Below are 18,058 nucleotides of genomic sequence, written 5' to 3'. Positions count from 1 at the left end.
ACCACCGCAATTCCATCAAGAACGAACCAGGTTAGTGATATCCATTCCTGATCCATCTCATTCGTTGGGATTGTGACCAATTGACCCTGCATACCGCATGTCGAGGATATTCACTTATTTCATTAAAATTGAAATACAGTCCACTCCTCTAAATAATATCGTAGAAGCCTTAAGGCTTCGCCCCCCGCAATTTCTCGCCCCGCATCCGCGTGGGAATTCGTTTTCCCACCACTATGGATATTTATTTTATTTTATTTATTTATTCATTCAAAATTACAAAATTAATTTTTTATGAACTTATTAAAGCTTTTTAGGCTATGCCCGTGTCAAGCCACAATAAATAACAATAAAATAATACCTATTATTTATTTATCAAAGATTTGGATCTACACCTCTAAAGGCTTATATTAAATATCCCTTGGGCATGAAAGATAACCAAAAAAACAGTTTTAAAAATGAACGGTAAAAAACGCCAGCTTCTAAATATTATTAAGTTGCACTAACTGAAATACATCAGCTTTATTATGCGAGGAAATAAATATAAAACCTTCACATTATTCGTGTTTGGAATAAGGGTTTTGGCAGAAAAAACCTCATGATTGTGTTATGTACTTACATAGTACGAATTGAATTTAGTTAGCTGGTGGTAGAAATTACGTTCTCCACAGAATGTAATATACTCAGAGTTCTGATGCATTTGGCACTTAACTATTTAGTAAAGCCCCCTGGGACCAATATTAATATCTTACGCAATGCAGAAATCGTGTATTTTTATTTAAAAAGGTCGTTAAGAGTATGCATCTGAAAACCATATGCTTCAGTGCGTGAGAAATATAATTTCTATAATCTCAGGATGTCGCGGGGGAAGAATAAATGTACCTATTTTTCCTGTATCCCTACATAGGACCAAAACTTGCATTATAAAATCCATACACAGACCTTTGAGGAGGAATTAGAAATGTAATCTCACGTGGTTACTCGTATTTGTAACGGAAGGTAGAGAATTATGTTTACGTGCTTATAGTAACAAAGCTTTTACATAAAGTTGTTTTATAGATTTTGGTATTGGTAGGTACCTAATGCTAGTGGAAATGTACAAAGTATTTTAATTTAAAACTCATATGTAAGTTACTTGATATATAGTTATATATTGGTACCTAATGCTAGCACAAGGAAAAAAATAGATTAAAATAAGACATCTTTATTTTTTTATTGTTTATTGAAAAGTGTTTTGCTCGAAACGTGACTTTTTATTATTACAAAATATGTATTAAAATACTAAAGTAAACTTTTCTTTTAGGAATAAAGTCGAATATAACTAATTCAACTTCAATTTACTAAAAATACTTACGTAGCAAAGACAGTCCTGTTACTATTTTAGAAATATTTTTTTACTGTACCAAATCTAAAAATCTATAATCTCAACTCAAAAATACCTAACTATCGCAAACCTGTTTTGGCGTCATATGAATAATCAAAAATAATTTTAACCTTCGCAAAATTATCCGGAAAAAATTGGCGCCTGAGCTCTTGAACAAAAAAAATAATTCCCCACCCACGCAGACTAGACGAAGCGGGGGTAAAAGGGAGGAAAATTGTGGGAGGCGGAGATTGCAAAGGCGTAGACATGTTATCACTGTCATTATTGTATTAAAAAAAAGAATCGTGGGAAGTAATTTCACAATTACAAGCTATTTTAAGTCTTCTTAACCTAAGTTTCGTTTAATATTCGCATTATCGCCTGCACTTCACAGCGTTGATGTAAATGATTCTGTCACTTGCGGATGAACAACAATATGAACCATTATTTTAATGGCAGTTTCACCCGTAAGCTCTCATTTACTGGAAATATAATGACATCTTTAAGCTATCAATTATGTACGAAATAAATCCTAATATCGAGGCGCCTCTCTATAAGTGAACAAAATACTAGCCCTTAATTTATACCACGCAGACTCATATTAAATCAAATCCAAGAATTAAAAAACTAACAAAAAATGTAACTATCGTCGGACGACAAAACGTGTGTAGTGTATGTAAAAAACATATTCATTAAAATAAAATACTATTATATTATATATGCGAAAGTGTGTTTGTTTTTTTTTCCTTCTCGTCTCGGCTGAGGGACTTATTGGCATATTTATTTGTATAGGGATAGCCGGAGAGGTGAGAAATAAAATAGGATACTTATTTTTCATCCCGATTTTATAAAAATCCATAGAAAATAAATAATATATCAACAATGAGCAACATTATTTGAAAATGAGTAGGCGATAAGGTGGGATGTCAAAAAGAATCAATTTGAAATCACATGATTAGTTTGCTTTTCGTTTTAGTTTTGTAGCAGGATTTTGGATTTGTGAACAGAATAACGATGCTACGTCGCCATGTAGACTAGCGGATGGTCGTATTTTTTTCATAGCGATTGTTGAAAGACCGGAAATTGATACAAGCTACTTTCTAACCCGAAAAAATATCATTCAATCCATCCAACAAGAAAATTATAATTGATAAACTACAAAACTAATACCGCGCGAGCAAAGCCGCGGGGTGTAATGGAATTTTAAGATAAACGTTTAGGAAAATTCATAAATAAAATAAAAACAACTACTGTTCTTACATTATTCCAAAAATATTGAAGTGGTTCACTCGAATAAAACATTGACTTGTAGGTATAATAAACAAAACTTAAGAATCGAGAACCAAAACAGCAGGTATTTTTATAATGGGTATATAATAGTCAAATATTTCTGGTTCATCAATGTATTTTCCGAACTTTATTTTTTTCGGAAGATTTTTGCCACTATCCCACAAATAGAGACACAATTGAACGTCGTTATGCAGAAAGCAGCCAGTCATTGAAAAGTGAAACTAAGATAGTAGCACCTTTATGAAACGAGTGAATAATCAATCTACACAACAGTTGAAATGTTTTTGACTTTGACCAATGATAAACCATGAATATATTAGTTTTTTTTAAAATTACAAACAAGAATCTAAGTATGTATTTGACCAGTTTTAATGATTTTTACAGTACCGTCAGATTTTTCTAGTGGTGTGGGTGTTTTTTGCAAATTAAGAAATGCCGTTTTTGTGATCGACACTATTTTCAGAAGTTGATTATTAGAGTTTTTTTGTATAAAATCGGTCTGGCTGTTTTTAGCAGAACATAGATTTGACCATACTGCGCCCAAAAACACCAATATCTACTTTTTGCAAAATTGTGGACTGGCAGCTTTCTGCAGAACTACGTTCAATTTGTCTTTACAAAACTATTTACGAAGCGATTTAAATTGTATGGAATTGAAGTAAGAAATAACATGGCAATACTTATTTTCAGTCGATCAGCTGAATTCAGGAAATACACCCCTTTGAGTTACCATGCCAACGGGAAAGATGGACGCCATTTTGATTATGCGCTTCCCGAATCACAGCCTCTTTCAGTATTTTAGCAAAGTCAATTTAGTTAATACCCAGCTCTAGGGCAAACAGGACTTAACATGTTTGTGCCTTCTTTATTTTGGTACCTTCTTTAAATAATTACCATGGCAATGCTTTTTAAAAAGATTGACGATGCTTTATTTAAAGCATCTGGTTATCGATACAAAGAGGTTACTTTTGAAGTTATTGTAGAGCGTTTATACAAACCTACTGATGCTTCGAGCCTCGGAGTTTCGAGAATGTTGTTCGGTAAGAAACTTGTAGATTAGAATAATTATATTTAAGGAATGAAATACCTATTTTTCGTTTACCAAAAAATATCAGAGAGGTAAATTTAAAATGTCCCGTGCTATATAATAATATTAATTATTTTACATGCTTAAATTGTAAATTTTAGACAATATGATTTTTATTTGACATACGAAATAATTTTATACAGACATTACTTACATGATGTTGTGCGAGTTTTAGTTCATACAACATAAAATTTAGAAAAACAATAATGCAAATTATAACCATATATATATAAATAAACAAAAAATAAAATGTATTGTGTAAAATGCAATTTTATCTTTCATTTCATTCAAGACTTCAAGACAAAATAGTGACAACTTCTATTGACCGGTTCCATTGTTTTTTTTTTGTATTGTGAATTTAATTTAACTTTTTTCAAAAATCTTTTTATCGTATGAGAAACAAGAAAGGTTGTTTTAATTATACGGTTAATGATTTCAATATTCTTCCACCGAGGGATATGAATTTTATTAAATCCAAACTACAATATTCCTTTCGCCTTTGGCTTGTCCATTTTAGTTTTTGTACAATTATTTGGAGAAACCACATCATTTTCGTTAGTGATAGTTATAACATTAAAAGGTTGAATTTTCGGGAAATGCAACGGGAAACGGCCTTCGTGGTGCAGTGGTTAAATTCTCACTTTTCTCTTTTATCTTTAAAGGGAGACCCGGGCGCATTGTTGAATTATTATCATACGATATTTTTCGTACGATTCGTTTATTTACACAAAATTTTCTTTACAGATTGAAAGTGCATATTTTTTCCTTTGAAAACAGCAAACAAACTGATTTTCATTTTATCGTAGAATAATTACCCGCGAACCTTTCTCTTTCTCTCCTTTTCCCTCTATCGCTCTCAATAATAGACACCCATCTCCCTTTCTTTATCTCTTTTGCTCTTTTTCTTCTCTTTCTCACTCTTCCTTTCCCTCAAACCATTTAACCCTTAAACGAGGGAATAATGTCCTCCCATCTTTAAATTATATGACTATTTCTAGCATAATATGTTCACATATTACGTGATACGCTTTTTGGTCCAAATAACAAAATAGTTCATTGACTCGTAAACTATCTACAGTCCTTAAAATGTAACATGATTAAAATGACAGTTGTCAGAAAAAGTAACGACATAACTTTGTAGTAACGTCAAAGGAGTTATTTATATTGACACACGAAAAATCATTTGTAGGTATCTGGCGTGTTAATTTATTTTTTCAATACAATGCTTGAAACATCAATCAACATTAATGTATAAAATCAGCTTTTAAACTAAAAAAAACTTAATTATTAACGACGTTCTTACAAGGTTACATCATTTTGCAAAAATGTTAGATATTGGACAAATTGATTCATGTAAATTGATCGAATAAAAAAAAAATTCATTTGATTTTGTTCATGAAAAAAGTACAAATGTCTCATTTTTTGGTGAATAATTGTGTTAAATACACCATAATAGGCTTGTTTTTGGGTCTTTTAAATCAATTTTCGAAGACAGAGTTTCATGATTGCATGAAATAACTGATAAAATCGATTTGATCAATGATCAGTAATTTCCCATCACTAATGAAATTAGTTTGACAGCTGTAATTCTAATCAAGCTATATAAAATATATAGGACTATAAATAAATACTCTTTAAAAACATTTTGATTTAATTACGATTTTATTATTTATTTTTATGATAAATAATTTCACCAATTTGGTTTTCGCGTTCGGATTTGCTAGAAAAATATAATTGGTAATAGGTATAATACTTTTTTAAATAATCACACATTCATTAGAATGCGCTTATCAATAGCAGCAAAAACATAAAATAATTTATGAAAAGGTAACGGTTATAAATCATTATTAATCCCGGAGTACTGAATTTGAACGATGAACTTCAATAGTTTTTAATTGACTTTTTTAAATTGTATTTATAGCTATTACCTACAACCTTTTGAATGGGAAAATTGATATTAAGGAACTTTTTATACGCTGACGCTATATTTTATGTTTATTAGGGTAAAAAAAAACACTAGGCAATATTTTTATTCAAATTGGTTTTTTATCAGTGTTTGAAGAAAAAATACATTTGGTAGTATCAGTAAAAAAGCGAGTTTATGCTTTTGTAGTCATATTATGGTGTATTTAGTGTGTTTTTTGCGTTCAGAGTAGGTACATATACATATAATAAGAAAAGTTTTAGTATTTTTATTTAATCTTTCTTTAGATGCGTATTTATGAAGCTGTATCTATCTAATTATGGATGGAACAGAAACATAAAACCGATGGCGGTTTTGCTATGTTGTGCGATTTGGGTAATTTATAATGTAAAATCCATTGGAGTCTTTTTTTATAGAAAAACACGACCGATTTAAATCTAATTTTTGTAATAAAACATATAATATATCCGCTCGGAGAAGACAAAAATTGTCCAAAGTTGACACCTTTAAGAAAAGTTTTAATTCATCCGCAAATAACATAAAACTCGAATTTATACATCTTGTCAAACGAGTACATTCCCTTCAGTTGTGTCTGCTTTTGACATGACCTGCCTTAAGATTTTGGTATAACTGATAATATTATTCGTTCTATTATTCATACATTGCTAACAAGATATATACATGGTCATGTTCATACATATGGATCTAAAAATCGTTAGCCATTATTTGTAAAAATAAATATGCCTTTGAGTAAAATAACGTTTTGTTAACGGTGTCCGGCTGGATTCCGGATAACCGGGTTCCGGGTACCAATTTTTTTTTTACAATATACATAATAGGTAAAACAGAGTATTCAAACATAAAGGATAATTACATAGCAATGAAATACATATTAATAGTAAAAATAGTAAACAAAAAATCCCACAAAGGCATGGCCTGTTCGTGGTATACAAGAAAATGTTAATTAATTTTTACTCCTATAATAAATAGACAGTTATAATATTTTTCTGCAACATAAGAAAGAGAAAATAAAATATTCTGTAAAGATTATTTGTTTTTTTTATAGTAATTAAAAAAGGAAATAGAAAATATAAAAAAAAAAAACATAAACATATTCCTTATTATTAAAGAGCAACAAAATATATCATAGAAAAAAGGAGTTCATATTTTTAGTTTGAATCCAGGATAGTGCTTGTTTTTTAAAAGAAGGAAAATTTTGAAAGTTTGGAATCAATATAATAATATGAGTAAAAAAAGAATTTTGGGCCTATAAAATACGCATGTTTCTGTGCGAGCCTCGTTTTACAATGTGGTATTTCTAACACACTATTCCTTCTTTGACTAATAACACTAATAACAAAGTTTTATTTTCATAATATTTATAATGAAGTGTCACGAGGTGAATGCCGATTCAATTAATAACATAAAAAAAGGGTTTGATAGGTCAGATCATCATACTCTTAAACGCACCTGGTAGTGAATAGGGCACTTTCCACGTGTACCCACACTGATTAAAGCGTATCTCGGTAAGGTGACCGGTCTTACGCTTCAGGTGCCAGTCCAAAGACAATGAAATATTGCTGGGGGGGCAAAACCAACTTTTAATGATTAATAATATTTTTTGTCGAGATCGTCAGAATTTTAAATAAGCATGGTAACCACTATACTACGAGGCGAATTTATCTCCATTTAGATTAGGTATCGGTTCGAAACCACTCCTCCGGGGTTCTGGTTCCATTTCGCACTCACCGCCTGGACAGCCTGGACACGACAAGGATAGTATCCATTTAATTTGTAATAAAATGTGATTTAGTGTGCCCTTTTCAGGACTGATGATGTTAGTGGATGGGGCGGAGGAAAGGGGCGGGGCAGAGCTTGATCTGAGGTGGGGGGACCCTCTCTCCTGCCATTTCCCCCTCATACCCCTTCGCAGACTCTCCCTACCTTACATGGCCATCGTATACGCCGTCATGTGGCTTGGTAAAAAAATATATACGTAAAACACAAAATTTGTCGTATGTTATCTTACTCTGAGGTAAAAACCAACGTCAGTAGATAATATAAGGAAGAAGAAAAATCTCTCGGTTTTACTGGATTGAGGAGTGGTTAGCGTTGAAGATTATTAATAACAAACCATCGCGACGTTTTCCTCGTAGGGATAGGCCGAGAGGGTAAACCGCCACACCACTCAGTCTGTAATACAGACTTCGCATTCTCATTGAATATTCATATATTTTCTCATGCACGCGCGCCAATTATTGTAAGCATAACAACTCGGTAAAAATGACTTTATTTTGATGATATAATAACCTTTATTTAAATATAAGTTCCCAATATAAAATACTTGGTACACTTCCACCTCTTTATTAGACCAATTAACACATTCACCCTCTAATGGGCATCTTTAGACTGGTAAATATTATACAGTGTAAGGATAATTTATATAAAACTAAACATCATCTCAAGTGTAGGTACATTTAAAAAATATTTTGAAAGAGATACAATATATAATATTTCAATGCAACAGAGCGGGAAAAATTATTGAAAACATGTGTTGGCGGTGTATCTACTATATCCCCAACAAGAATAGAGATATATCCACAAACTACGAATACCGATAAAAATACATATTAAATGGAATGGATTTAGTTTTTTTTTTTTTTAATCAATATCGGTATTGTGGAGAAATGTTATAGTACATTTTTTTAATACGTCACTAGAAAAACGCGCCATGTTTGGCCTTGATAATTGTGACGTCAAGATTCGCGACAATGTTCTAAACAAATTTGAATGGTCAGGAACAAATAAACAGGACTTGTGACATATTAGGGGCCTGGCCAATGGAATGGCCGTTTTTGCGGAAATTCAAAATTCAATATTTCAAAATATTTTTTAAGCTACTAATAAGTAACATTTTTTTTATTGGACAGTATTTCATAGACCTTTCTTCTTCTTCTGCTTTTTCAGCCTTCTGTCCTCCGCGGCTAGATATAGGCCTCTTCCATATTCTTCCATTTCTTTCTATTTTTTTTATTTGAAAATTTATTTATAAACCCTTACGGATTATTACATTCATTTTACATAGAATAATATATACATTTTTCATTCATACTCTGTTGTTCAAAATAATATTTTTTACGTCTTTTAAAAAGTTTGTCTGAGTCTTTTGTTTAGTTTTGTCTGGTAGTTTATTGTATAATTTCAGTCCCTGGTTCATTAGTCTTGATTGTCCTTGTCTTGTTTTAGAAAGTTGTATATGGTATTTGTCTGATATTCTCGTATTATGTTCATGTTGACTGTAATTTTTTACAAGTTTTAGTTCTTCGTCTACAATTACATTAGTGGCTAATTTATGGATAAATTTTAATGATTCTAGTTGAAAGAGTTCAGTTATATTTAATTGCTTAGTTTGTTTAAAAAGTTCTCTAGTTGCAGTTAGATAGGGAAGGTCATATCCTAACTTTAATATTTTATTTTGTTGTCTTTGTAGTCTGTTTATGTCATTTTGATATCCTGCTTCCCATAGTAGTTGCGTATAACATATTTTAGTTTTTACATAGACTTCATACATTAGAATTTTTTTCCGTTTCCTATCGGTTGCTGCTTGCAGCCAATTTTTACCCCCCACAGCGACTATGTCGTCAGACCATCTTGTCGACACTCCAAAGTTATATTTCCCTATTGCCAATAAATAAATCAGACTATATTATGGTTTTAATCATTATTATTTCGTCAGAAAAATCAACAGTTGGAAAAGTCGAGGAAACATAAATGTTCAAACATAGGCAGAATAATCAATGTTGCTCAGTGTATAAATTAGTCACTTAAACCAGCTAATGACAGGTTATAAACCCTATTGTAATTATTCACCTAATTTCATATTATTTCGGTATGTATTTCATTATTATAAATACGGCCTAAGCCAATAACAACAATTATCTGAAGAATAATAATTTGTACAAGAAACTAAACAAAAATAATGTAGCAAAGACAAACATAGGCAATAAAATAAAGGTACAATATTTTCAAGACCACGATCAGCATTCTTCTTAAGACTTCGAGCTAACCCATGCACAATCCATCTACATCCCACGCTGTTTTAATGGCAAAGAGATTGGCGAAAAGCCGAAAGATCTATCCTATAGGATTCCAAGTTGTCTGATGAATTGACTAATCTACACATTCTGGACAATGGGACATAAAAACAAAAGTTGCTCTTAGAAGATTGATAATTAATCATATTTATTTAAATATCTACATAATTTATTAAATACCTAAGAGAACTTCTTTTTACCAACGACAGTTGATTTTTCAGGAAGTACTGACTTTTTAATATCATTTTTTGCTTCTTTTTAGTGTTCTTTGGTTTTTGGTTGATTTATAAAAATACACCATCTGTTCTTTGTATTTTCCAAGCATCCATATATCCCCGTTTCTTCTATTGATTTTTGTGATGGAAAACTTGCTAAAAAAAAATTTTTTTTTTGGAATTATCAGAATTCTTAATTTAATTCAATTTAAAAACTCATATCCTTTCATTAAAAAGTACAAAATATCAATATTGATAACTCTCGTATATAGTAACACTTAAAAAGGGAACATGGGAATAAATAAAGTAGGTAGCTACCAAAGATTTTCAGTTAAATAATCTATATCTATTTGGCGGCCTCCAAGACGCTTGACACACACACGAAAGGTTCCGGATTTGATTCCCGGTGAGAAAACAAAAATTAAAATGTGATTTTTCTCAAGCCTGGGTTTTCTGTGATGTAATTCACCACTGTAATTGGGCCTCCTGGCCTGTTGTGGTGCAAAAATAAATAAATAAATACGTTTATCAACTATAAGCCTGTTCATTTCTAAATATATTTTTTCAGCTGCTAAAAATTGTGTTTTTGTTTGCTTTTTTAAAACTTATTTTTGTAACTTTTTATATTATTTTGTGATGGTCTTATTTATTCTTTATAATGATTTTCCTTTATACCGAATATTAATTCGTTTACTTTATTGAACGCTAACCAAACACATGACCTGACACTTTTTTGGCATGTCCCACATTTTTTGTATATTTTTTATTGTACAGTACTTTTTAAAAAATTCTTTGACGGTAACAGTCAGAATGTAACCCAGTAACTGGTGGACAATTTAAAATTCAGTTCAAGTGCTCAAAACAAAAAAAAACGTGTTTTCGATGTAGTTACACCAAAAAATTAATGCGAGTAATTCTTCATAACAGGTATACAACCTAACAGAAAGCTCCTAAAAAAAAAAAAAACTGTTTTTTTAGTTATACCACATCAAGTTTTATCTCTGTTTTGTGGTAACTCTTTTTAATAAAAAAGGGTTTTCGTCTCTCTCAGTATTTATCTACTTTAAAACTCAAATAAAATTTTAATCATAAAAACGTAATTATTCTAATAGTTTGAATTCCATGCAAATTTATTATTATAATACATTAATTCTCTTTTATAAAAAAAAACGCCGTTTTCATTTAAATAATACAAAGACGTACAAAGACATTTATTACACAATATTTTCCTAATAATAAAGCCATATTATAAATTGTACATGGCATTTATTTATTATTGTATTTTATTTGCATATATAACTCGTGCTTCAACGTAGATGAGCAAATAAAATCAATATTAGCATTATAAGATACATCGTACTTGAATATTAATAACTGAATTGTAATAATGTTTTTGCAACATGATGCGTTTATTTTTTTTTAAATTTTTATTAAATCATTTAAAATTATTTTTGTATTACATAATATCTGCAAAAAGTTTATATAATGTCATAAAGTACTAGGTAGCTAATATTTCATTTATACGAGATTCAAAAAGTATCGCAAATTTTGAATTTCCACGGGTTACGTATATTCGATTTTTTTGTGGCATTATGTTGTTCTCGTGTCTCTAACCTTTGAATGTTTAGTTAATATTTGACAGCTGCTTTGCTTGCACATGTTTTGGCTCGTCTTCAATTTTGCCTTTTACAAAAAATGGATCAAAGAATCTGTATCAAATTTTGTGTGAAATACAAAATTAAGTGCGCGGACGCATTCCGAATGTTGACTGGCATATGGTGAAGCTACCTTGGACCGAAGCAACGTTTATCGGTAGTACAAAATGTTCTCAGAGGACAGAGAAGATGTGAACGACGAAGATCGTGCCCGACGCCCGAGCACGTCAACAACAGACGAAAACATTTATGAAGTGAAGAAAATAGTATTGGCCAATCGTCAAATAACCGTTAGAGAAGTTGCTGAGGATCTCAACATATCAATTGGCTCGTGCCATTCGATTTTTCCAATGATTTAAGCATGAGACGGGTCGCCGCGAAACTCGTACCAAAATTGCTCAAATTCGTACAAAAATAGCATCGCAAAAACATTGCTCAGGAGCTGTTCGACTTTGTCAGTGACGACCCAAATTTGCTCCCGAGGGTCAGACTGGTGACAAATCATGGGTTTATGGTTCAAACCAAAGCTCAATTATCCCAATAGAAGCTGCCGCACGAGCGAAGACCGAAAAAAGCGCGTCAAGTTCGGTCGAATGTGAAGGTTTTGCTTACAGTTATCTTCAATTGCAGGGGCGTGGTGCATCATGAGTTCTTGTCACAGGGTAGAACGGTCAATTAGGAATATTACCTGCAAGTTATGCGCAATTTGCGCGAAGCAATCCGCCAGAAACGCCCGGATTTGTGGAAGAACAAAAATTGGCTTTTGCACTATGATAACGCCCCTGCTCACACATCGTTTCTTGTGGGAAATTTTTTGCCCAAAAACAACACACTAATAATGCCGCAGCCACCGTATTCCCCAGATCTCCCTGTTAATTTTTTTTTTGTTCCCGAAACTGAAGAGGCCCACGAAAGGACGACGCTACGCTACGATTGAGGAGATAAAGACGGCATCAAAGGAGGAGCTAAACAAGATCACAAAAAATGATTTTTTGAAGTGCTTCGAGGAAAAAACGTTGGGACAAGTGTATAATATCTTCTGGGGATTACTTTGAAGGGGACAAAATAGATATTCAGGGTTGTGGTCCCGTGGCTAGTGTCTCGGACTCACGGATCAAAGGTCCGTGGTTCGAATCCCACTCTACCTCAACTTGATTTCCATTTTCTAATAGTGAGTTATTTACAACTCGTTGAAAATGGCCCTCAAAATTAAATATTTGCGTAAATTATAAGAACGCAAATATTTCTTTTTAATAATAAAAAAAAAAAAAAAAAAAAAAATTAATTATTTTTGAAAAATCACAAAATTCGCGATACTTTTTGACCAGACTACGTACATTATCAGTATTTGGTAGACAATAACAGAAAAATGTTCCGTTTTGTTCGTTTTTGAGATTTCGTCATTGAGTTTCTAGAACATTTGGCGATGAAGTCAGGGGCGCGGAAACAAGTTATGCATTTGGAAGAAAATAGTGAGAATGATTTTCTCAAATCGTCACGAGAAATTCCCCATTATCTAGGAGTTCCAAAAACGGGCAACACACATAATGCTTAATATTTTACAGATATTTTTTACAAGCGCATTGTAAAAAAGAATGTAACAATATCTGCATTTCGACAAATGCATAATCTCTGTTTTTTTTCAATCACTTTGTAAAAAAATATCAACTCTTTTGCGTCAATTATGAAATCAAATTATTCTCGGGATTTAAAAGGTGTATTCAATTATGAAATAAATAAGAAATAAAGATCTTGGGTTCGCAGGGGTGAAATTGTGAACACTGATTGATATGGGTCGAGAATTTAAGAACTGATAACAAAGAACTGACTTTCATTAGCGAAAGTACGATACCCCCCCCCCCCCCCCCAGTGATTGATTTGTTTAATCTACACTGGGTAATTTCGTTATTATGATTTGCAGTTCTTTTCGTGTTTGGAATGTAATTCATTTTGAAATAATTTCTTACGACGCCGATGTTCAAAATAAGATATATGGGCGTCCCGCTTCAATACGACGCATGTCTCATGATTCAATAATTTAGCGTTTTTAATCCCCTTAAATACATGCAAGTTTTGTATTTTATTTTGTGTAATATAATACAGTAATAAAGGTACATTTATTAAAGTTTCATTCCATTATTTATTATAAATATAATATTATGTTTTTAATGCTGTTCCACTCAAACTGTTATTTCGACAAAACTCTGGATTTGAATGGGGATTTATTGTCCGTTCTTTATAATTTTGCTCTAATTTCTTCTCTTATTTCGTTTTTGTTTCGTTTGGCTTACATGGTGAAATCGGCTCTGCATCACTCAGAATTATTTACTATGAATTTATTATTACGATTTTTATTTTTCTGTATTCGTTTATAAAAGTATAACAATTACAATAGGTCGTTTGTATAGTTTTCTTATCCACACCCAACGGTGCATAAGGCACTGCATCGATACTCCCAAACCAAGCGTTTTAACTATAATTTGCCATATATATTATATAGAAAGAAAGATGATCAATCTAACGCTTCAGGTGACAGAATATAAACTAAAACAGGGAATATAAACTACTGCATTGAAAAGCCATCTACTAAACAAATATTTCCCAGCTCGACTCGGGAATCAGAATCAGAATCGATGTAAAATATTAGTTTGTTGAAAGGTAATAAAAATAGTTAAATAAATGCTGCGATTGCTGGGCCGTTTTTTGTGTTCCTTTTTAAAAATATGATAAGTCCAGTGGTGTTGCGAAATCCGTATCAGATTGTACGCAATTCAAACTTTGCCCCTTGCACTACCAGTACTACCACGACCTCCTTTATATTTAGCAACACGGTTATTTAGGAACTACTGAAAACTTACCCAAATTTGAAATATGTTTAGAGGTGAATCATAAGAACCAAGATTTATTAAAATAATAATTAACTGGATTAGAATTAGGTAAACAGATAGTACGAATGTCCAATAAACCTTATATTTTATTTACCTGAGACTGTGTATTTTTCAGGTGCTCTCGGAATAACTCTGGGGTATAAATTTAGACTAAGTACTGCTATGTTTACATTCCCTTTCTGGTATATTCTACTGATGGACAAAAGTTACTGGAACAATCATAGCTACCTCTTCGGACTGTTTGGTATACTGCTACTGGGTACTGAAGCCAACAACTATCTGTACGAACAACTTATCAGCATATTTGACAATTCAATGTCATAAATTTAAAAAAAATACTTACTTGTTTATTTTTATTACCTTATACTTGTTTTTTATTTTTTACTATTATATCAAAATGCATTGTAGTATTGGCAAATACGCATTTCATAGATACATATTTTTATTTCTTATTTTTTCGTGATAATATATGCTTGCTTGTTTATAAAAGTATGTTAGCATGTATTTCATTTTTATTTTTTTAAAATGCCTTTTGGGCGTTAATGAACAAAATAAATAAATATTATTATTATTATTATTAACTACATTCGCTAATGTTTGTATTTCAGCTCAATCGATGCCTACGTCGACACAACCAAGAGAGAGAAGCCCGTTCCTTATTGGAATTATTTTATACTAAAATACCAACTGTGTATTCTATATTTATTGCTGGTTTAAAAAAACGGGATTCGAATGGCTTTCTGGATACTCCATGGTGAGTTTGAGCCACCATTGGGTTTTCGATCCCATCAAGTAAGTTATATTGTAATATAATTAAGCATCAAAATCTTTAGTAGTTATTTTAATTCCGAAATTTGTATTTTCCAGGATATTTCTAAGTAACGATAATATCGACTTCCTAATAGTCCACTGGTTTGCATTTGTATTTGACTTGACAATTTGTTTTTGGATGATGTACCGCCCAACCAGACCAATAGCGATGATTTTCTGTGCATCTTTTCATCTCATGAACTCGAGACTCTTCAGCATTGGTATACACTAATTTAAGTTTTTATTTTTAAGTGCGTCATTTTTAAACAACCTTTTTGGGTATACCCTTCGTTACTTCATTTCAGGCATGTTTCCGTGGGTTTGTCTGGCCACGATGCCACTCTTTTGCCCACCAAACTGGCCAAAAATTTTAATCAGCGTCGTGCTGCAAACGGCTTCACGCATCAAAAAGATATATAGAAAACCAATATTATATCTGACTTCAAGGTTGGCCGACCTTCGGACGGCTGGAAGATTAGATCTTTCCTGTGATAAGACAAAAGTAATAATTTTTAAACGAAATGAGAGTAATAAATCGGAAAATGAACTCGAAGAAAATGAAGATCTGGCAGTAAAGAAATTCCGCCCAGAAACAAGTACTAATAATGACGTAAGAGATCAAGTCAAACTGGATAATGTTGACATTAAAGATAGCCGCAAAGTCAATTTTGTAGATTGCAAATGTAAGAAGATCTTGAAGAAAAAAATTGTTGTCGTCTTGTTAATGACACATATGGGACTTCAAGGATTTTTACCATATTCACATTTCATAACGCAGGTGTTGATTTTTATAAACTTATCGCGCATATTCTATCTATAATCTTTATTGAATAATAACATCTATTTTTTAGGGATTCAATAATTGGACAAATGGCCTCTACGGTTATTCCTGGGACATGATGGTGCACACATGGGACACCATTTTGGTTTTGGTTAAAATAGTTGACAACGAGTCGAAATACGAGATGTTTCTAGATCCCGAAGCATGGACTCCAAATCAAAGATGGTCAAAACACGGTGACATGATGTATCAGTACGCCAAATGCCTGGAGAATAATCTAATTCATAAACTGGAGAAAGATGAACTGTCGAGGAAACCATTTTCCAGCAAGTACAATAAAAAACTCGATACTTCGTGTACTTCGGATAAGAAAACTTGTGAATTCTTCGAAGAAGACAATGAAAGGAAATCGGATGGATTCACTTCAAAAAATATATCTATTTATTTCGACGTCTGGTGTTCGCTCAACGGCAGGTTTCAGCAGAGAATGTTCGATCCAAATATCGATATATTAAAAGTGGATTGGTCACCATTCCGTAAAGTGCATTGGTTAATGCCACTTTTAGTGGAATTAAATAGCTGGAGGAGAACAATGGCGGATGTGCAAGAGAGCGTTGCTTCGTGGAATGAATATTCTGATGTCTTTTTTGTTGCTGATTTTCCAGGTATCTTTTTTAGCCACACTTATTTATTTCCCGTCGATAATTAGTTAAATTTTCATTCCACATTTTAATTAACTTCATTACAGGGTTGTATCTGGAGAATTACATTGCTCCTGAGCTTTCAAATGTGACGCTGACGGTGCTAGGAGGTCAAGTATTCTACGAAGCCCATATTAGCAAAAAAAAGGATTCTAGCCGGGTTCCCGGGAAGTGCAAGGCCATTCATCTTACCGAAGGAGAAAGTGCTGCAGTGAAATCTGGAACCTTCCACAGGATACATACTGTTGGATCCTCCCCAGCTAGTTACATGTACACGTACACTAATACCACAATGGATACTGTCCATGTTAAACACAAACATGACAGCGACGATTTCGGTCAAAATATCAATAGGAAAAAAACAAAACTTCCGTTGTTTGATGAATTTATGGGAAAAATCCGCAGTATTGGTCTCTTCCTAGAGCATGTTGCCAATGCTGTGTTGTACATAGTATATGGAGTTCCAATGGCATTAAGAGTTCCTTTACAGTGAATAAATACACCATGTGTGTAGGTGATTTGAAAAATGTAGCTAGAATAATAATACTTAAATCCATTTTTAATCCAAAAATCTAATTTGATTAACTGTATTATTTTGCCTAAAAAATACATCTGTACAATACAGTAGTTTTCTTGCCTCACATAAAAAAACTATAAACTTTAGAAAACTATAAAATCTTTGTTTATTACTTTAAGTTTTTAAATGATCGATTAAAGGTATTTTTGTTAATTGGCACTTTTTCAATGTTATTACAAAATTATGATTTCTCGTTGATGTTTGTTTTTACGTTTTGACTAGGGTATAACTCAATGTGTTTTAAAATATTTAATATTATGAGCATCGTTTATACTGTGATAGAATTCCTTTAAAGAGTGCATTTAAATAAACGTTTATCCACATAACAGACAAATAATTGGTTTACAAGTGAAAGTCATCAAATAGAAGTCCTTATACAAAATTTAAATTTTACAGTTAAAATCGTTGCGAAAATTATGTTTTCGAAATACAATTTTTCGTCAATCCGAAAGGTATACAATCGGTGATTCAAAGCAAGGTACAATAATAGAATGATATAATATTACGTTTATCTCTCTGCATTGTAACTATGCGAGATTATAATTGAATATGGTAAACACTCTTTGCCGTCTTAATTGGTATACTTAATAATACGACTAATTTTCAGAAAAAATATGTTTATATTATACTAAATATATGTAATACATACTTAAATTCGTTCACCGTGGTAAATTTA

The 18,058-nt window shown here is 32.0% G+C and overlaps 1 protein-coding gene across 1 annotated transcript; it reads left to right on the top strand.

Annotated features, from left to right (window-relative positions):
• The first annotated feature begins 3,487 nt into the window (after positions 1–3,487).
• GC (gamma-glutamyl carboxylase) lies at positions 3,488–17,535 on the top strand. The gene is given in 9 exon segments (XM_088240760.1): positions 3,488–3,690; positions 7,489–7,641; positions 14,629–14,794; positions 15,122–15,223; positions 15,225–15,305; positions 15,381–15,544; positions 15,629–16,101; positions 16,175–16,769; positions 16,853–17,535. Coding segments are annotated over 9 exon segments (2,325 nt in total). The 5' UTR covers positions 3,488–3,545; the 3' UTR covers positions 17,299–17,535.
• The last annotated feature ends 523 nt before the right edge of the window (positions 17,536–18,058 follow it).

This window comes from Micrasema longulum, unplaced genomic scaffold (assembly GCF_059751315.1).
Source record: "Micrasema longulum isolate JH-2025_06_02 unplaced genomic scaffold, ASM5975131v1 h1tg002586l, whole genome shotgun sequence".
In the NCBI taxonomy this organism is placed as follows: domain Eukaryota; kingdom Metazoa; phylum Arthropoda; class Insecta; order Trichoptera; family Brachycentridae; genus Micrasema; species Micrasema longulum.
This window is presented reverse-complemented; position numbering and strand designations above follow the sequence as displayed.